Source organism: Topomyia yanbarensis, chromosome 3, assembly GCF_030247195.1.
Source record: "Topomyia yanbarensis strain Yona2022 chromosome 3, ASM3024719v1, whole genome shotgun sequence".
In the NCBI taxonomy this organism is placed as follows: Eukaryota; Metazoa; Arthropoda; class Insecta; order Diptera; family Culicidae; genus Topomyia; species Topomyia yanbarensis.
Window position 1 is genome coordinate 170408787 of NC_080672.1, and position 22495 is coordinate 170431281.

Genomic DNA, 22495 nt, shown 5'->3' on the forward strand with positions numbered 1-22495 from the left:
ACAACTCATGGTTCATTCGCCTGTGCAACGTTCCGTCTTCCATCTGCACGCCATCATAGATGGTACGCAACACCTTTCGTTCGAAAACTCCAAGGGCGCGTTGGTCCTCCACGACCATAGTCCAGGTCTCGTGGCCGTAGAGGACCACCGATCTAATCAGCGTCTTGTAGATAATCAACTTCGTGCTGCGGCGAATTTTGTTCGACCGGAGCGTCCTCCGGAGTCCAAAGTAGGCACGATTTCCCGCCAAGATCCGTCTCTGAATTTCTCTGCTGTTATCATTGTCGTCGGTTACCAGTGAGCCCAAATACATTAATTCGTCGAGGGGAGGGAGGGTGGTAGGTTCACATTGTCGTCTCTAGAACCTCTTCCTCTCATGTATTTTGTCTTCGAAACGTTGATGGCAAGTCCAATCCTGCTGGCTTCAGCTTTCAGTCTTTGAGCATATGTTTCATTCAAAATTCAATAGAGATACGAATAGTTTAAATATCGCACGTGGAATGCCTCTTTTGAAAATTTTCATCGTCAAACTTTCATATTACCCAGTTAAGCCAAATATTTTTCTGATATAGCTATGAATTTCCTTAATTATAGTGTAGATACAGGCTTTGAATACAATTGAATTAAAGTTGAGTTGATGTAGCAGCAGACAAAAAATAGTTTTGTTTTCTCAAACCTTCGCAATTACAATTAATAAATATTTCAGATTGGCAGAAGATCTTATCACACAACTTAGAAATAGCTAGATAGATGCGATAGAAGAGAGACAGAGAGAGAAAGAGAGAGAGAGAGAGAGAGAGAGAGAGAGAGAGAGAGAGAGATGAGGGCGTGTGAGGAATGGCAAATGATGGTTAATGCTGTGACATTATTTTTATAGGTATATTATTATGATATATTGATTTCTTACATTCTTATCATAAATAATGTAAGTAGTAATTTTTGCGCCATAACCAGTATAACCCAAATCTTGCAAAAGAGCTAAATTTTCGCTAGATTTTTGGGCTTCAAACATACAGTTGCTTTCGATGATGCCACGAGTATAATTATATGAGAAATCTTTTATCTCCCTACTAGGTGAATTACTTTTTGATCTGTGTATTGATATACCATCAAACATTTACCTCATGATTGAACGCAATGCTTAATCCAAGGGATAAATACTAGAACTCACTGTTTCTTTATCAACACATTGTTTTGTCTTTGAAGTGAACTTACATATTGATTTTTGAGAAATAGTTAATTTATTATAAAGGTAATTCACAAAATGGTCTCAACATCGAATTTCTTGAATCACGTAGATGTGTTTTCATACCCCGATATTCAAAATCTGTTTAGTTTTGCCCCTAAAACACCAGTAAAGCAATACTCTGTATGAAACAATCCCATTTTTAGTTAGTGGAAATTGGTAAGCGAGGAATAAAGATACAAAATGTTTAATATCTCCGCCACTCGTACACGGACTTATACAATCTATAGCTTGTTAGAAAGGTATTTTTACAAGCTTTCTATTTATGTGCAGTTTGTGAAACAATGTTGTATTGTTCGAAAGTTATTTGCAAAAAACCTGCAGCGTTTTGACAAAATCGCCCATATCTCAGAAAGTAAACAACATATCGAAAATCAAAAATAATAGTGTTAAATGGCAACGTTAGGCCTTTCATTTGAAACTAATTTCATTAAGATCGGTTCAGCCATTGCTGAGATAATTACGTGACATTTTGTACATACATACATACACACATACACACACACACATACAGACATTTTTTCAATTTGTCGAGCTGAGTCGATTGGTATATGAGACTCGGCCCTCCGGCCCTCGGAAAAAGTTTTCAAAGTTTGAGCGAATCCTATATATTTCTTTTTTAAGAAATGTAAAACAACAATTTTGCCTCGAAAATAAGGTCTGATGTCCGTAGTATCTTCGACGAAGTTATTCAAAACATAATGTTCTAAAACTTTGCCCATGACATCTACCCTCTAAAAATTTTTGGAAAAAAAATTATTTGCTCAGGTACTTACTTTAGTCTAATCAAAAAAAATTTCTTTACAAAGTTCTAGAATAATATTGTAAACATATCTACGAATAAATGCTATCTCCTAAGGCCTCAAATAAGCTTTGTCTCATTATTTTTTGCCTATTCTTTCCAGAGCATATGAAAGAATCGAATTCGGTAGAAAAATAATAGCGTAGCTAATTTTTTAGGTCCGAATATCCCAAAAAATAGTTATTGTTTGCTATAAAACAAGATTTTGAGGATACACATTTTTCAAGCATTGTTTGGTGTTGCATTTGATGAGATCAACAATCTATAATAGGTCACTTGAAAAGTACAAAATCACTGTAGCACCGTGTTATTTATTTTAATTATAAAGAAGTTCGGTATCGAAATATTGAACCGTTTAGCGCATTTTAATCCAAAGCATGTCATATTTCAGCCTTAAATGATTATTGGTTGCATTTATTACTATTTTCATCGCACTTTTTTGGGAATTTGAATAGAAAAAGCTAGTGTACAAACAAACGCACTCACCGTAATTGACGTTTACGGTATGTTCTAACATTATCGTTAAATAAAGAAGCCAATAAGAAGAAATTTATTTTTCACAAAGAAAATTTGAGTTCCAACTCTTTCTGTGATGATTGGATAGTCCGGATAAGGACCATTTTTTGTATGTTATTCGATGAGAGACAATCACTTAGGCACGTTCTCCGTGGACGAATTCCGTCGACGGTTCTTGGCAAGTAACGATGCGGCTTCTCAACACCTTCTGTTGCTAGGACACTTTTGTAATCGGCTTTTACTGTCTTACCTTAGTAATTTTATTTTTTATTTTATTTCAATTATAGAGATTTTAACCTTCGCCTCTTCGGGTTAGAAAAACCTCTTAGGAAAAATTTGTAACCATATGTGCGGGGTCGGGATTCGAACCCAGGTGCGCTGCGTACAAGGCAATCGATTTACCAATACGCTACGCCCACTCCCAGTAATTTAAATCAGACTAGTTTAAATTTGCATATTAATTATTCTGTTTTCTATCTGTTTCCATCTTAAGGTGTTGATGAACTTCTAGTCGAGGACGGCGAACATTACCTCTATTGGTATAAAAAACTATAAAGCACTTTCCCAAAGCTTTCCGGCAGTGTGCTTCCGTCTCAGAAGTGGTCTATGCGGAAATACATAACCACCCTGAATGCAAAGAAATCACTGAGGCGGATTCATCTATATTAACAAAAACGGAAATGTTCTATTCGGGCAGACCGGGAGTAGCATGCTTGCAAAAAATACAACGCGGATTGGACAAGGCGAAAGAAACAATGGTATTAGGGAACACAAAGTCGAGATAAGCTTGAGCGATAACAGGAGTGACTGAAAAAAGTAAAAACCATCATTACGGGAAGTGTCCAGTAGAAAATTTATTCGTTAACACCCGCTTTCTACCGTTTATGTGAAACAACAAAGCAAGTGTATGCATTTAAATATCAAAAGAGAGAAGCTGCAAGCCACTATCTTCCAATCTCATTACTCGACAACCAGATGGAAGCTCATAATAGGACCTAACACAGTAGGGAAGGGGTGATAACTATTTAAAACATCTATTTTCCTATGTTTATAGCATCCCGTCCCATTCAACGGTACGATAATACAGCTCATTCGTAGGGGTTACAGATTGCTCGTTGCTTAATTTTTTTCGTGCTGTTGGACCACAACCACAAGAATATTGCTCAAACTCAACTTTTTTGTATTTATAGAAATTACAATTATCATTCTTTCGACATGAGATAAAATTTGTTATCAAATCAAATTCAATATTTACTAGTGATAATATAAAGAGTAGTGACCATTTGATCGAACACAATTGCATTTAACTAAAACACTATCCAGGATTTATGCGCTGTAATGGCTACAAATTAAATCTTGTTTGTAAAATTGCATGTTTCGAGCCGCATACTACTAACAGGGTCTTTATAATAATTTATTTATTTGAACACAACGTGCATTTAATAGTTTGCAATATGTTGTATTAGAAAACTGCCAATATCACATTTTCGCTGGACTAAGGACGCATCGATTGACACAGGTCGAATCCGTCTTACGCAGGAAAAGTTGGCGTGAACGACTATTTTGAAACTAATAAGGCTTGTCCGCGACAGAATCTGAACATCTTAAAAGGAATAGATCTCTTTAAATATTCAACGAAAAATTGAAATGTTTCTCACAAATATGGCCGTATGTTCGTTCTATCCAAAAATACACAATTCTTTAATGTGTAAAAAGGGCTTTCAAAAATACCGTCGAAAGAAGTGCGTCTTAGAAAAGTTATCTCATCACGAGAGCTCAATTTAGCATGATAGGACGTATCTCCGGAGAGTTCGGTGGATTTGGCTATTTCGATGAAATAAATACATTATTTGCTTCTAAATATGCAAAACATCACTGATTTAGTGAGAAAATGCCAAATCTGACTAAAACAGAAAGAGTACATTATGGCTGCACTAAAATCGTTTCTGTAAATAATCTTCCTAATTGATATTCCACCACTGTTGAAGATGGCCGACCAAACCAAATATTTCTTGGGAAACTAAGTCTAAGTCTATCTCTTAGAATTAGTTTGTTACCTCATCTCGTTTCATAGCAGTATAGAAAAACAGATCATGAGGCTAGTTGAAGTCTTCTACGACCTAATTTTTGTCATCCACTAACACATAGGTAAATTTGATCAAATATCCACGAAAAATTGCCATATCTGTGAGAAATATTTCATTTTTTGATTGAATATTTCATGACATCTATGTGTTTTTAGGTGGCGAACAAGCTTTTGATATTAACGTATGATGCTAATTCATTGCAGCTTTCTATCCATCATACCAAATTGAAGGCATTAGTTAATGCAGTGTCTGCTATCTCTGATCAACACATTGACTCAAATGTTAAATGGCCTGCGTTTAGTCAAACCGAACTGAGCGCCACATTTTTTCAAGCATTTTTAATGATAACCTGCCATTAACATAGTAAGTTAAGGAACACTTATTTACTTTAGTTTACTATTTGTGCTCCCAAAAATAAATAGATGGGGGTGTTGTTGGTGCTATCTTGGATGTGATAGCGTTTTTGGAGCAATATATTTCAAAATAGCACTTGATTTTCTGTGACTTAACACAGATCATGGTAATTATAAATATAGGTTTCATTGATTCTTGATACCACATTATTTCATAAGCTCGCGCAGATTAAAGTGGCGCGGTCACGTGGATTCAACTGACAGTAAATTGTTGTTTTGCTTAAAAATAAATAACGCCACAATAAGCAACGCTATAACAATAAGTAACGCAAGCTCAAACCCCCATCCGCTTTTCATGCGTTACATAATGGTCCTTAGATCGATCGTCGAAGTAATCAGCAATTTTGATTTTATGTGAGAAAGGTCACGTAGATGGAGTGAGTCACACACCGTGCAAAATAAAGGTGATGACGCAAATAGCATGAAAATGGAAATTAATGAAACCAAAAAAATGCAAATTGCATTGTTTCGAAAAATAATTACATTTGTGGTGTGTTCTTGCATCCAATAGGGTGGAGACATCATTGTTATCATTATTCTTCTTTTTCCTGAGAAGAGTGATTAAAAGTACAACTTTTACAACTTGGAATATTTTGAGATTTTCTTAATTTTATCGAATCATGGCGGGATGATCCCACTAACTACAAACCACTCTCGCCTACTGCAACTCAGCCAATGATATGCCCTTCGTAATGCAAAGTTGAATTAAAGAAAACGAAAAATAAGCAAATGTACACATTCCGATACAGTTATAATGTGATCAAAGGAAATTTATTTTTAAGCATCAATAAAGACAATAATTTACGCATTGTATGAAGACAACAACAAGAGTATTAAGTGATTGTAAAAGTGGAAAACTAAATACATCAATGTAGATTAAATGCGAGACATACATACATACAAGTTATTCACTTAAAAATAGCATAAACAATATGGAGAAAACAAACCGCTTGTCAAGCTAAATATATACTTTTAAAAGGTTATGTAAACATTTAAGGTACAATGATGAGTAATAAATCTGTTTCTTTGGATTGAAGCAACAATACCTGTCACTCAAAATAAATACTGGATGAACCCTATTACGTTGTAGACCATCTTAGCACACATAACTTAGTGTTCGCAAAAACTATTCTATGCTATCCGCGAAACTAGCATTTACCATGTAACATTTTTTAAGATCGATAAACTTAGTTTCTTAGTTTGTAATAGATATCAGGTAGATTTTGCCAAATTAGGCGTCCAACCAGTCTGTAGTAGCAATAGTTGTTCCTCTTCAGCTGTTATTGTTTATCATATGAAAAAATTGTTTGATAACTTGCGCGTTCAACTACTTTTAACTGGAGATGATTACAGTTATTTGAACAAATGTAACACATGGGTCCACCGAGCAGTGCTAGCTGGCAAAAAAACCTCAAACTAGCGAAATAGATTATATCACCTTCTAAATAATATGCAAAAAATCTCAGTAAACATATATTGAAAACTTCTACGAATATTCTGTCGTACTATAAAGCAATGACAGCTCTGAAGAGCAGCTCTATCTGAATTTAGTTTGAAAATAAAAAAATCTTATTTCAAATCAGTAGCGTACAATAATTATGCAATTGTCGAAATCGGTCGAAGATTGAAGTATTTTTTTTTCTCATTTTATATAATTGTCATTTTTTAATTTTATGAAATTTGTAACTGATGAACAACAATGACAGCTTATTTGTTGAATTATTTAGTTATAACATCGGACGTGTTTTCATTTCTAATGAGCTTAAATTGGCACTCTATACCATCGATAACCATGACACTAGAATTTCAATTGTAGAGTTGATTCGTTTAATGATTTACACAGAAGCATTATATACATTTCATGCAAGACTAATATATTTTCTTATATAATAGGAAAAGGTAAAATTATTACTGGTGGATTAAATAAATGAAAATGAATTATTTTGTTTTACAGTGCATAATTTGTTTAACAGTATGTAGCATTTACGAAACGACATACATATTTATGAGATGAATTGATTATTCATATGACGATTATATACACAAAGGAATACATGAACAATAGCTTAGAATATTGAAATAAACACATGAAAAGCTACACAAATGTTAATGTTTTTTATTAGTCCGAAACCGAACATCTAAATACAAATTTCGAGTTCGAGTCTTTTACTGCCACAATAAACGTTGGAGACCAGTGTCTCACTATTACCAGCCATATTAGCGATTTGACATGTTCTACAATGTTTGTATGTATAAAAAGAGCTATCTTTTGGCAATATGATCATGGTAGGCTACAGAAAATTTAACTTTTGAACCGAAAGAGATAGCGCTTGGGCCTCTTAGACACAGTTGTGGAGGAGAGCATTTTTATAATTTTGCGGAAGGCATGTTGTCTCTGTCACTCACAGTATTCGAGTTATGAGATGTTTTCTATGATAACCTCCTTCAATTCTTATTTTTACTTATAACTTTTTTGTTTTTGATTTTTCGCGTTAATAATGTTTTAATGTATTTTTTATCATTATAAAACACCCAACTTTTTCGAAGAGACCAAATAGCTATAAATGCTGTGTAAAGACTTATAGCTAATTTTGCTTTTATTTTGGCCTGTTTTCAAACCGGTGTAACTTCACTATGGGCAAAAAGTATAATTATACTATCAATTATTCTGATAGGAGTTGGGTTCACCTACAAAACGAAGGTAAAATTGTTTGTCCATAAGCACCCAAGTTCTACACTGTTGAAAGCTTTATATCTGCCCCTCCTGAAGTAGCGTGAATGGCTCACTAAACGAGTAGGCGCTGGTGTTCAAAGACGCTTTCGCTTGATTTTCTGAGTGACGCGCACTCTATTGAATGCAAATGCCATTGAAACTGACTTAGATATGTTGCTGGGTTTTTGAATCACATTAAATTGGTGTTTTCAGAATATTGAAATTCGGTTAGGTCAGTGACAAGCACAAATTTCTCGATTGAACAAGTTGTGCCATCTTGTTACAACAAGAAACCAGATAACAATCCTAGTATCAAGTGCGCAATGAAGCCAAAAAGGCAACAGGCAGCGAATAGATGTCTGTTGTTGATTCGTGCTTCGTACTGACTAGGGTGTCCCAAAATGACATCATGTTAAAAAAGTCATCGGGCTCACTTCTTAAATGAAAGGTTAGGATATCAGGACCACTTTCTTCTTCGGAGTGAATTTGGTAAAACGCTCCCTACTACTGGCGAATTTTGATTTTTTGTAAAATGGGCCGATTTTGGGTAAAATTTCAAATTCATGCTTGTTGAAGTGCTCCTGAACTGTCTTAGATTTTTCAGTATTTTTTTTATTTTTCTGGAGATCCAAATGGAGATGTTTGGTTAGTTAGTTTGTACAAATTGTGGATTATAAGAGCGACAGAGCCTTAAAAACTTGATAAAATGTTTAATTTTAGGTGTTTTTCATTAGTTTTTCTTCAAAACTAGGTATCTAAATTTTTTTAAAAGTATAGGAAACATTTCAAATAGTTGAGCCAAACATAGGGGCTTATTTTTGCTTAAGAAAGTGTATAGTTACGGCTAATAGGGTATGAGTTATATAAGTTTTTGTAATCTAACCTTCGACATTTTTTTGCAATTCATCAAAAAATAATAATGTTCCAAAAAATAAAACAATTCAAATATGCTTAGACCACATATTGTTTTTTGGAAAATAGAAGAAAAATGATATAAAGCGGCGTTTTCTGTTTGTCTTTAGCGCGTCAGGATCGGGTTTAATGAGAATTTGATGAATTGTTGTACCATCAATTATAAAAATAATGATAACTTTACTAATGAAAATCTTTAATTATTTTCTGAAATTGTTAATTCTCCATAATTACTTCTTGGAGGCTTATTCACCAAAATTATTGTACTAGAAGATGCGCTGTATTCTGTTGTAAAACTTTTTCGAAAATACAAAGCCTTCAAAATTGATTATTTTGGGAATAGCGTGATCTATAACGTAAAGATCAGTTTTTTAACATTTACCCCATCCTTCTGTATTTTTTTCACTCTAAGGTACCTAACATGGAAATGAGACTTTATATACAAAATCTGAATACGTTAATCAATTCAGCATACAAATACACGCCATAACTTGCCACTAACTCGACATATTTGTTTAATTTTCATGATTTTCAACCCCACTAGGTGGTTATTATTATACTAAATAATTTATAAAAAAATCGTCAATTGGTCATAAAAACCGATACTGATGTAGTAGAGACAAGCAGAAAACGCCATTTTTCATCATTTTCCTCCTATTTTGCGAAAAACAAAATGCGGACTAAGCACACTGAAATTGTTTTATTTTGTAGAACAGTTTTTTTTTATGAATAGCATTAAATATGAAAAGGTTATCTAGCAAAAACTTAAATAACTCATACCCCATTAGCCGAAGCTATATACTTTCTTCAGCAAAAATGCGCCCCTATACTTGGCTCAACTATTTGAAATGTTTCCTATACTTTCAATATTTTTAGATACCTAGTTTTGAAGAAAAACTAATGAAAAACACCAAAAATTAAACTTTTTACCATGTTTTAAAGGCTCTGCCGCTCTTATAATCCACAATTTGTACAAACTAACTAACCAAACATCTCCATTTGGATCCCCAGAAAAATAATAAAAATGCTGAAAAAAATCTAAGACAGTTCAGGAGCACCTCAACAAGCACAAATTTGAAATTTTACCCAAAATCGGCCCAAAAAATCAAAATTCGCCAGTAGTAGGGATCGTTTTACTAAATTCACTCCGAAGAACAAAGTGGTCCTGATACCTTAACCTTTCATTTAAGAAGTGATCACGATGACTTTTTTAACATGATGTCATTTTGGGACACCCTAGTACTGACGTGTTTTGATCATATGTAATAGAATTAAATTACATTTTTGCATTTCTCATATAGAAAGGTAATGCAACCACTCTGAAAACCATCAACCTAATCCCGGCCTGGAGGGCCGAGTGTCATATCCCATTCGACTCAGTTCGTAGAGATCGGAAAAAGTCTGTATGTGTGTGTATGTGCGTATGTGTCAAAAAATGTCACTCATTTTTCTCAGAGTTTGCTGGACCGATTTGCCCAAACTTAGTCGCAAATGAAAGGTGCAACCTTCTCATTAGCTGCTATTGAATTTTGCATCGATCGGAATTCTGGTTCCGGAATTACGGGTTTAAGCATGCGGCCACACAGAAATTTCCCATATAAACTATAAGAAAAATTGAAAATAGAATTTTTATTTTTGATGCCAAATGTCTTGAAACGTCGAGATTTGATGCAAATTCGAAAAAAAATTGACAAAAATTCACTTTTTTTGGATTTTGGCACATTTTTGCCTTTCTCATATAGAAAGTTTATGCAATCACTGAAAACCGTCAATCTAATCCCGGCCAAATTTTTTTTTGACTGGCATAAGGTTTCTTGATTTTAACAGGGGTGTAGTTGAAGGTATACGGAGAAGGGTTACCCCCTCTACTGTTTACTGTCTCCCTCTAAAATCTCCTTAAGCAGAATTAAAAATAATAAAAATTTCAAAATATTTCAAGTTAGTGGCATATTTTAGTGTTCAATTGAATGGTCTAATAAAATGTTGTATACGATGACTCGTATTTTGGATGTGCGAGCTTTAATTGTGAATAAAAGTAAAAATACGGCTCGAAAAAAAATTGTTTGCGGTCACGATCACATTACCTCGAAACTATCAACTTTGGATGTTTGGTATCTTTGAAATATATTACAACGTAAAGTAGCACACGTTAATCTTCTAATAAAATAATTTTGGAGGTTAACCCTCCTAGAACTAATTAACTAACGTTTTTATCAGCCCCTTGGTGAATTCCAGGCTGATAAAACTGGGACATTGATAAAATCGGGACATATATTTTTCTTTCTTTTAAAGAACCGGAGCTCTTAAAATATTCTTCTTTAGTCCCTAGATATAGCCTCATAACCTTTCCTGACTATTTATCTTAAACTTTCCTTAAAGTCTAACAGTGCAAAATTAAAAAAAATAATTTTTTTTTGCATATTTCGGATCTCTAAGATAACAAAATATGCTCAAGATAGGATTGACGCTAATTAAATTTGGTTCGGCTGCTAGAGCCCATCAAACGACCCACTAGGGTAGAAGTATCATTCTTCGCCCCCTCCCTAGTTTTCGCCCCCCTTGTAGAACAATTACAAATAATTCTATCTGCTTTACGATCAAGACCTCCGCTTTCGACTATTATTGAAAAACAAACTAAGACGAATAAAAGGTGAAAACTGCCCTAATTTAAACAAAAATATTTCATAACGAAATTTTAATCGTAAATAAAGTAATACCTGTAGAGCACTTATTTTCCTGAAAACTAAAAATGGTGACAATTTTTTATCGCGGGGAAAGTTATATAAATTTTGTGAGTGTTAGAATATTCAATAGTAATGTTTTTAATCTTTGCAGGAATACATGTCAGCGCACATCCGCGATTATTACCTTTATTTAATTAAGTTTGAACAATTTTAAAAAGTGGCGAAAATTAACGCAAGATGAAACACAATTCTAATCTTCGCCCCTGGCGGATTTCCATATAGCGTTCTTTTCTTCATATGGGTTTCTATCTTCGCCCCGTTCCACAGTGGTCCCAAAGTAGACTATTGATTTTAGCTATGTGATGTTTTTGAGGAAATTTCTTGAAATTAAACGCTCCTTCTTTCAATCACATCGGATCGTTGACTAATCCCCTTAATAGTGAGTTACGAAATTTATTTTCTTTAATAATTCAGATAGAAAAATACTCACTTCAATAAAGTTGTAGAAAAACTTACCAGGAAGATTTCTTTCGGAAAATCTTGGTTTTCGAGATACAAGGCGGTGCTTGTGAAAGGCCCCTCAAAAACAGTTTTTTTCACCACAACTTCTATTATGGAGCTTCAAGCGATTTCTGATGTTAGACAGCTGAAATTGACAATTTTCTAAAATACCATAACTTGTTTTCGCTTCGCTTTTAGCTATTTACAGAGCTATTAACTCTTTCTAAGGTCAACATCTCTAAACCGAGTAAAAACGGATAAACTACTTGGTAACTAAATGAAAGTACCTTTTTTATATACTGGAAAAATAAGAGCGCCCCAAGACTGCTCTCTACCTATTCAGTTGCAGTGAAGATAGCCAGATTCTGCAATCTATCTTTGAATTTCGCGCATTGTTTTAGATTTCTAAAATATGTTATTAACAATTTAATTAAACTATATCAATAATAATTAGAAAACCTTTTACAAACGTAATGTTTGGTGTTTTACGAATATATATTCATGATATGCGGATTCTTAGCAACACCGCATATCACTTATTATAGAGAAACAAGCCAAAAATTAATTCGTTTGGAAAGGCTTATTGAAAACAAATACAACGTAGTTTCTGTCTGTGATTAAGGGGTTATATATATTGAGGTGCAGGACAAAAAGGAAAAATTTGAAATTTTATGAGGGTATGTTGTCATATTTATATCAAATACTTATTATACGTCTAGCGCAGTACAATGCCTAATTTGCAAAACCCATTTGTGAACATGAATAAATATTAATAGGGTGGGTGCTCCTATAGTTGAGGTGTACCAATAGTTGCAGTAGTGTGTTATACGCCTAACTAAGGTACCAACCATCAACTAATATTTTTTATCGATTCATCGCACTAAAATTATGCGACAATAAAACTTTTATCCTTGACATTTGCTCAAATAACTATTGAAAAAAATGATATTCTTTGAATTTTGAGCTCCCTTGCACCTATAGTTGATATAGTGTACCTATAGTTGCAAGTCCCATAAGAAATCAATGGGATTTGCAACAATAGGCCCGAAATTAGCGATTGAACCACTATTAGTACATGTGTTCCTATAGTGGTTCACGCGGTTTTGAATACATAAATTGGTTATTAAACAATCTATATATTTTTCCTATGAAATAGGGATTTAAAGCTTCCGTTGAATGTATTAACATTGCCCATAGGTCTATTCATCGATTTTAGCAAAAGATTTCCTTAAGTATGCGACTGATGGTACATCCGTCCTAATTGTCGAAGTTATAACCATTTCCGCAAAAGCGCGTTTTTCTCTAAGAGATAAGATAACACGACTATAAATACAAGAGCTTGTAAGTTAACGTATTATTTGTTTAATAGTTAGTTTTTGAAAATATAATCTGGATTTGTCTAATCTTCTCTCTATTACCAATTCTGTGATATTATAGCATGATAGAAGTCGTGAAATTTTGCGTGGGCGCATGGGGGGCGAAAGAATAGAGCAAGAGGGGGGCGAAGATTAAATTTAGGGGGACGAAAATTGAAACACATCTTGATTTAGAATATTGTTATTTTTTCATTAATTTGATGTTTTAAATCACTTTTATTCGGAATTATTGGATAATATATGATACGTGATGAGAATGATAACATAAAATTGGTTAGAGCAATTCAAAATTGTTAAAATTTAAAGTTTTTCCGCAAACAAATGTTTTAGCTGATAAAATCGGGTCAAAAAGGTAATCAAATCGGGGGTAGATAAAATCGGGGGCTGATAAAATCGGGTGCTGATAAAATCGGGTCTTCACCTAGGGGCATATCACTTGTGATGCATTTTTAAAATCAGCGAAATTAAATGCATTTATTTCCATCAAAATAGAAATTCATATTGTATTTTGCGTTGCGTGCAATGTTTTTGCGTTGCGTGCAATGTTGTTTGCGTTGCGTGTAAGACGTGAAAACCCTACAGAAAAACTAGCCCTACATTTAACAAAACGTCGAACAAAGTGGATCAGCGTAGGACGTTTGTTAAACAAACTTTTCTGCGAGGGAGTGCAAAGCTGATGCAAAAATGGAAATTAAATGCATTTTTTCTAATTTGATGCAAATTTGTTATACATTCTTAGAGTGATATGCCCCTAGGTCTTCACTGTATATATTCTTCATAAAAATTTAGTTCTAGGGTTAATGTCCTTAGCAAATTTTTAGAAAATGCTATTTCAAATGGGGCGGGCGAAGCGTAGTGGGTAAGTCGGTTGCCTTGTACGCATCTCACCTAGATTCGATTCTCAATCCCCGTACATAGGATTAGAAATTTTTCTAACCTGAAAAGAGCCGAAAGACCCTAAGGTTAACGCTTTTACAATCAAAATGAAAAAAAACTTTGTTGAAGACATTCCATAATTAATTTTGAAAAAATATTAGATTATATGGTCGGTGTTAAGTCAGACCGGACTGTGACATGTATTGATTTCGAGAAAAACGAATTTAAAGTTTGAATCGCAGCATCCTTTATATTATAATTTGAGATTCTTTTTTGCTATAATTCTTGCTTATTGTAACATATTTCAAATCAGCTTAAAAGTCGAATGTTGCAGAAAAAATTCTTTATCCAGCGTAATGATCATCTCATTACGGTTTAACTTTAAGGTTTTGCGACATAATCCGGTCTGACTTAACACCGACCATAGTGAAACAAAACTTTTTAAAACAAGTTATTCTGATCTTACTGTAATTGATAAATCCCTTGCTGTGTATAAATAATAAAACCGATTTAATCCACCTAGCAGTGAGATGAGACATTTCTTACACATTTCACTATTGGATTAGTTTGCAGAACTCACGAGAAGTAGGCACCCAACTAGAGGTGGAATGAAAACAGTTTCTAGTCTTGCACGAATAAAATCTCGAATAAACTGAATAAATTATAGAAATCAACAAAACGACCGAAATAAAAAAGTAAAGCAAAAAATGAAGTAATAGGTTTTTAAATTCATAAAATGAGTAGAAAAATTAATATAAATCAAAATTATAATATACACGAAACAAATTAGATTAGGTTATTAAATAAAAATTAAGATTAAATTTAGAAATAGTTATAAGATTAATAGAATAAATTGACTCGTACTAACAAATTGAATAAAATAAAACGAAAATAAACATGAAATGCATAAAATTAAAGATATGAATAAAATGAATCAAATTAATCAAATTAATCAAATTAATCAAATAAATCAAATAAATCAAATGAATCAAATGAATCAAATGAATCAAATGAATCAAATTAATCAAATGAATCAAATTAATCAAATTAATCAAATTAATCAAATTAATCAAATGAATCAAATAAATCAATGGAATCAAATGAGTCAAATGAATCAAATGAATACAATGAATCAAATGAATCAAAGGAATCAAATGAATCACATGAATCAAATGAAGCAAGTGAATCAAATGAATCAAATTGATTTAATTCATCCAGTGAATACAATGAATCAAATTAATGAAATGGATCAAATGAATAAAAAGAATGGATGAACAAAATGAATAAAGTAAAAAATAAATGAAATGCATAAATAAAACAAACGAATCAAATAAACAAAATGAGCTGAAGTGATAAAATGAATAAAAAGAAGAAAATGAGCAGAATGCATTGATTAAAATGAAAAATTGAACAATGGTAAAAGGTTATTAACTAATATAAAGAAATAAATTGAATCAAAAAATTTAGTCAGACTATTATAATGAAGAAACTGAACAAAATAAATAAACTGGAAAAAATGAATAAAATGCATACAATGAATAAAATAAGTTAAATTAATGATATTAATAAAATGCACAAAAAGAATAAACTGATCAGAGTGAATCCAAAGAATGAAACGAATAAAATAAGTAAAATGAACGCAGATGAACAAAACGAATAAAAAGATGCGGAATGAAATAATTAATTAAAATGAAATTGTCATATATTTGAAACTAAAAACATTTTTGAATAAAGAAAATGAATAAACCGGATTGTACGAATTTGAGAACCATTGCATTAGAATGTTTTGAAATGTTTTTGAAAATCCCATCTTCTGAGAAAAGGCTAATAAATATGCAATGGACTTTCTAGGGCTTCCATCTTTTTTTGGTTTTATTCTTTTTGTTTTCATGCTTCTTTACTTGACGGCGTCGTTTTAAGATTATCTGGTGTTTCTACTTTATTGTTGGACCTTAATTAGTTATGAGGAACCTGGAACGATCAATTTGCTTTGGAATTCGAAGTTTTTGGTTTTTGGTCGCATATTCCCGAAAAAAAGATTTATGTACAGAATAGAATTTACTGGTCCAGTATTTTAACGCGCAATTGAACCCAAGCAACCAGAAGTTCGGATAATACTTAAAAAGCACACTTTAAAGTTCACATAAAGTTCTTAGCGAACTTTCAAGCTGCTTAAGCTTTAATGGAACTTGAAAGCTGCTTAAGCCGCTATTAGAACATAAAACGTACTGAAAAATTACTTAAAACGAGAAGCTTATGCAGCTCCCTTATACGAACTTTTGGTTGCTTGGGAATACAGTAAAGTGAGACAAGGTCACATGTACTTTCAAGCCCCTTGAACAGAGAACGACAGGGAGAATGCGATTCGTGAATGAGACAGGTAGATATTTCAAAGTTTTTATTTGCATTTAAGTAAATAGTGTGAAATGTCTAGGCTATGTCGATAGCATAAAAGCCTTGCATTCATTTGATTGCAATGCAGTCTCTTTCCATTCATCCTTATAGCTTTCATATTGTTTCGTTCGGAATTCCCGTGCAGGAAATATGGATAAATAATTCCTATACAGACCAATACTGTGAAAAAGAAATGGTTCAAACTACTCAGTATATCCAGATATGGACGACGATAAGTTAGAAGACACAGTGTAGTTGCATCCCCATCGAGAGTGGGTACTTTAGGAGACTTCTTTTCCTGGATCTAATTTGTGGATATTTTTGGTCTTTGATCCGTTATTTTTCATGAAAGTTCGTACCAATACAACGAATGTGCAGCTGATACAACTCATGGTTCATTCGCCTGCGCAACGTTCCGTCTTCCATCTGCACGCCATCATAGATGGTACGCAACACCTTTCGTTCGAAAACTCCAAGGGCGCGTTGGTCCTCCACGACCATAGTCCAGGTCTCGTGGCCGTAGAAGACCACCGATCTAATCAGCGTCTTGTAGATAATCAACTTCGTGCGGCGGCGAATTTTGTTCGACCGGAGCGTCCTCCGGAGTCCAAAGTAGGCACGATTTCCCGCCAAGATCCGTCTCTGAATTTCTCTGCTGTTATCATTGTCGTCGGTTACCAGTGAGCCCAAATACATTAATTCGTCGAGGGGAGGGAGGGTGGTAGGTTCACATTGTCGTCTCTAGAACCTCTTCCTCTCATGTATTTTGTCTTCGAAACGTTGATGGCAAGTCCAATCCTGCTGGCTTCAGCTTTCAGTCTTTGAGCATATGTTTCATTCAAAATTCAATAGAGATACGAATAGTTTAAATATCGCACGTGGAATGCCTCTTTTGAAAATTTTCATCGTCAAACTTTCATATTACCCAGTTAAGCCAAATATTTTTCTGATATAGCTATGAATTTCCTTAATTATAGTGTAGATACAGGCTTTGAATACAATTGAATTAAAGTTGAGTTGATGTAGCAGCAGACAAAAAATAGTTTTGTTTTCTCAAACCTTCGCAATTACAATTAATAAATATTTCAGATTGGCAGAAGATCTTATCACACAACTTAGAAATAGCTAGATAGATGCGATAGAAGAGAGACAGAGAGAGAGAGAGAGAGAGAGAGAGAGAGAGAGATGAGGGCGTGTGAGGAATGGCAAATGATGGTTAATGCTGTGACATTATTTTTATAGGTATATTATTATGATATATTGATTTCTTACATTCTTATCATAAATAATGTAAGTAGTAATTTTTGCGCCATAACCAGTATAACCCAAATCTTGCAAAAGAGCTAAATTTTCGCTAGATTTTTGGGCTTCAAACATACAGTTGCTTTCGATGATGCCACGAGTATAATTATATGAGAAATCTTTTATCTCCCTACTAGGTGAATTACTTTTTGATCTGTGTATTGATATACCATCAAACATTTACCTTATGATTGAACGCAATGCCTAATCCAAGGGATAAATACTAGAACTCACTGTTTCTTTATCAACACATTGTTTTGTCTTTGAAGTGAACTTATATATTGATTTTTGAGAAATAAGTAATTTATTATAAAGGTAATTCACAAAATGGTCTCAACATCGAATTTCTTGAATCACGTAGATGTGTTTTCATACCCCGATATTCAAAATCTGTTTAGTTTTGCCCCTAAAACACCAGTAAAGCAATACTCTGTATGAAACAATCCCATTTTTAGTTAGTGGAAATTGGTAAGCGAGGAATAAAGATACAAAATGTTTAATATCTCCGCCACTCGTACACGGACTTATACAATCTATAGCTTGTTAGAAAGGTATTTTTACAAGCTTTCTATTTATGTGCAGTTTGTGAAACAATGTTGTATTGTTCGAAAGTTATTTGCAAAAAACCTGCGGCGTTTTGACAAAATCGCCCATATCTCAGAAAGTAAACAACATATCGAAAATCAAAAATAATAGTGTCAAATGGCAACGTTAGGCCTTTCATTTGAAACTAATTTCATTAAGATCGGTTCAGCCATTGCTGAGATAATTACATGACATTTTGTACATACATACATACACACATACACACACACACATACAGACATTTTCTCAATTTGTCGAGCTGAGTCGATTGGTATATGAGACTCGGCCCTCCGGGCCTCGGAAAAAGTATTCAAAGTTTGAGCGAATCCTTTTGTAAGAAATGTAAAACTCACATTTTATTCAAGGTAGTCTCTAAAGTCTTTTTATTGAAAAGAACTTGCTTTAAGAAAATTTCTTAAATATTGTTTTGTATCTCGATATATTGCATTTATTTAGCCTTCATATTTTTTACAAAGTTTTTTAAAACGACATTATCAACATATAGCAGACATTATCAACAACTTTGCTGAAGACACCAAATCTCTTACTATTTTTGAAAAATTACTTCTCCATAATCAATTCTAGGAGTTTACATCACCAAAATTGTTATATCAAAATATGAGCTTTTTATGTTGGAAAGCCTCTCCGGAGTTGCTAAACCTTCAAAGTTGATGATTTCGAAATTTTTGAACATTTATTCCACTTTAAAGTTGCGCTTTGTATTTGCATTCTTTTATAAAAGAAATTGTAAAAAGCATCTGTTAGACTAATTTTGTTTCTAAACTTTCACTAATTTATCCAACATACATAAAATTTTAGCGTTTTCCGAAAAAAACATCAATCATCAATCAACCACCCCCCCCCCCCAAGCCACATTTCTAACTACGCCACTGAACAATTTTAATGAAGAAAAAATGGGTTTTCCCCATTTTTTCTCCTTTTATGATTGAACTGATGAGAATTAAGAAAACCGAAATTCGGTTTGGCTTATTTAGCAAGCCAATGCAATATCAGGACCTTTTTTCTTGCGGGACATCAAGCATGACTAGTGGTTTGCTCAGAGAGAGAGAGAGAGAATTTTTTTCATTTTCGGCTTCCCCTTTTAAGCAAAATAAGTTAAATCGAATACGATTTTGTTTTTGAAGATTACATTTCAAGTTGCTTATATTAATAAACAATGTTATCGGTGTTTCTCTTTGATATGTGCATCACTGCTTCAACTTCGTGCGTAACTTTTTGATCCAGTACTATGTCGTTTACAGTTTTACCTCCATAACCACTTTTTCTTTGTGTTACCGTCCCTCAGATGGCTTTCTTTTAAACAATTAGTAGTTTTGTCAATTTTCAGATACAGCCGTAATAAAAAATAATATATTGGAAAATTAACCATTATAATAAGCAATCAAAAATATAAATTGAAATAGTAAAGCATGCTCCGTAAAACCCGCTTTAAATATATCAGAATGTATATATTTAAGCCATGTTTTGTTCTTACGACTTTAATTTTCGGTTTTATATGTAACTCAATGATCATCCGGAATACAACATGCATAGTTGCGGGAATTATCAACAAAAATTTTACTACCACTGAAGTTGTATTCTTTGTCATATTTTAGATGCTTCATTATTGGGCTAATAATTCTGCTTTATGTAAACCCGCGTAGTTGTTGGCAACAGAATAATATCGCGTTTCTGACAAAGTTTTCAGTGTGGCTATAATAGTATCAACAACATAGCTGGATAGTACCTAACTAAAGTTAACCAATAAAATATATTAGATCTTGTTATTGTTGAATATTGGAATTACTTTGAAAATGCACGTATATATGTATGTTCCATGTCTGTCTATGATTTCCTCAGCATTGCACATGCTTTAACTCCATAGTCTGGCTCTTTTATATTGCTCTTGTTGGCAACCAGGGCAATCTCAGAAAAAAGCTTTGTTGGTTTGTATTCCGTGAAGCGTTCCATATATTTAGAATGTCAATCATATCCTTCGTTATGCTGTGGACAAGTAATCCACACTCTACGTTTATTACTCGGCAGCTCATAAGATACAGTCGCTTTCCAATGTTATACTTACTTAATCGGGTAAAAACATTTCCAGCACTGAAATGGTGATATTAAATATACAGTTATGAATGTAAATAGAAACAGGTTCGTGAGTAAGTTTTGCTATAACTCCAGAAGATTGAAAAGGCTTGTAACTTTTGATATGCGAAGGGTAAATACTGATAGTTAATTGTCAAAAGATTCGGAATCCTTAACCAGTTCTTCGTCTCACTTGGGAAGCTGTTTTAATTATGTTATTATGTTTTCAAATTTATCCGCATTTTTTGTTTTTAACGTATTGGGCACAAAATGGTGAACATGTTGCTCCAAATTACATAACTTGTAAACCATACACATCGGCTTCTTTGTCTTTTTGCATTATCGCCAAAGAATCCGTTGTGCGTCGTGATCACTTTCTATGATTTTAACTCTGTGGAACATCTCTTGTATATCTGAAGATATTGAAGTTTTTCCTTCTCTGAAGCGTAGGGACTATGTACGGGGAACGTGCCATTTGAGCCAATATATACTGATTCCTGAAGCGTATGGCTGCTCCTTGAATCGGCTCAGTTACATCTGGCCCTGATAAAAGTTCAGCATTAAAGAATATTCCCTTAATTTGTGCGGCGGCTTCAAATACTAGACGAGGTTTTGCTTTATTTGGATATACGACTACGAAATGAGGCAAGTAGAATGTCCGTTATGATGTTTTTTTAACTTCAGTAGGCGTAAGTTTATGTATGTATCCTTTGGATTCGTATTCCGTGAATGTTTGTATAGCCCATTCTTTGAGTGTTCCATGATGGTTTCAACTCGTTTATCCTCCTTTGTTATTTGTGGATTCCAAAAATAAACCATCCAAATTTTAATCTGATGGCTATCGGTTCATTGAGTTTACAAACTCGCCTTTCTAGTGGGATTAACAGATGGCTGTGCTCAATCCCAATCAAAATCATAGGTTTCGCATTTTGGTAGCCAGTTACGGGTACATCATGCAGATATGTAAACTTCCTTTGTAAATCGTTGAAGTCTAATGATTGTGTTGGCAGCTGCAGGTTTTTTATTGTTCTCACTCCGTTTAAAGCGTAATTTCTTTTCGATGGTCCACAGATAAGTTACATTCAGACTGTTGTTTTCATCTTTGCTGACGTCTTGAGTCCACTTTAGATGAAGTGGCTCGCTTATGCCTTTTACCGACAGTTGATTTGCGATACTTTCATCTACTATAATGATATATATGATCCTGCATCTAGGAATGCATATGTTTCGACGTATTTGGAACCATTTTTCAAGACAACGATGATGGTTAACGGTATTGTTATCATTCTGCGTTCCTGGATTATGTGATCCTAGATCCTGGTCTGGTGATGTTGGAGTATTTTTAGTTTCTTGAAGCGTTTCGTGAAGCCATTAATGTTGTGTCCAGTGGTGCAAATTTTCATTTTCAAATGCCAACTTTCAGTTCAATCAAACCCAACCATGATTCAAATTCAAAGCCTCCCTCAATCATTCACTTTCAAGTTGGCGGGATTTTCATAACTGAATCGTACGTCTTCATTTCAAATTGATGCTTTTTCATTCACCAACCAAAGCTGTCATCTGCTCTGTAGAGACCAGTTTAGGTTAAATGTCGTCATGTTTTGCATTTTCAAGCTTACATGGACAGTAAGAAGTATGTTCAGAGTAGTTTTGCTTGGAAAACCTAGTCAATATCCCAGTAAAGAGATATTCAGAGGGTCAATGCAATTGAAAATGAATGGAAAATGATTGAGAAGGTCGGCTGTTTGAATGAATAATGGAAACGAACAACTGCGAGTTGAACATAGTAGGGCATGATTTGAGAATTTTTCCTCCTTCTAGTTCAAAACAAACTGTTGAAAATTTGCAGCTCTGGTTGTGTCTTTTTACATCCGTTGATTGTACATTTTCGAGCTCGTCTGCAGTTTTTAAGAAAATGAGTAGCTCCAAGGCAGCCTATGCATAGCTTCTTGGCTCTTTTGAAGTCATATCTCGGAATGGTTTGTAATCGGTTATCC

General features: G+C 33.7%; 1 protein-coding gene across 9 annotated transcripts in view; it reads left to right on the forward strand.

Annotated features, from left to right (window-relative positions):
• The window catches only part of LOC131692514 (uncharacterized protein CG3556), an 82579-nt gene extending 75574 nt beyond the window's left edge, over nt 1–7005 (forward strand). For all 9 annotated transcript variants that reach the window (XM_058979606.1, XM_058979604.1, XM_058979611.1 and 6 more), the window contains one exon: nt 3058–7005. In XM_058979606.1, coding sequence (XP_058835589.1) covers nt 3058–3119 — 62 coding nt within the window. In that variant the 3' untranslated portion in view covers nt 3120–7005. The remainder of the gene's footprint in view (nt 1–3057) is intronic.
• Nucleotides 7006–22495: the final 15490 nt, after the last annotated feature.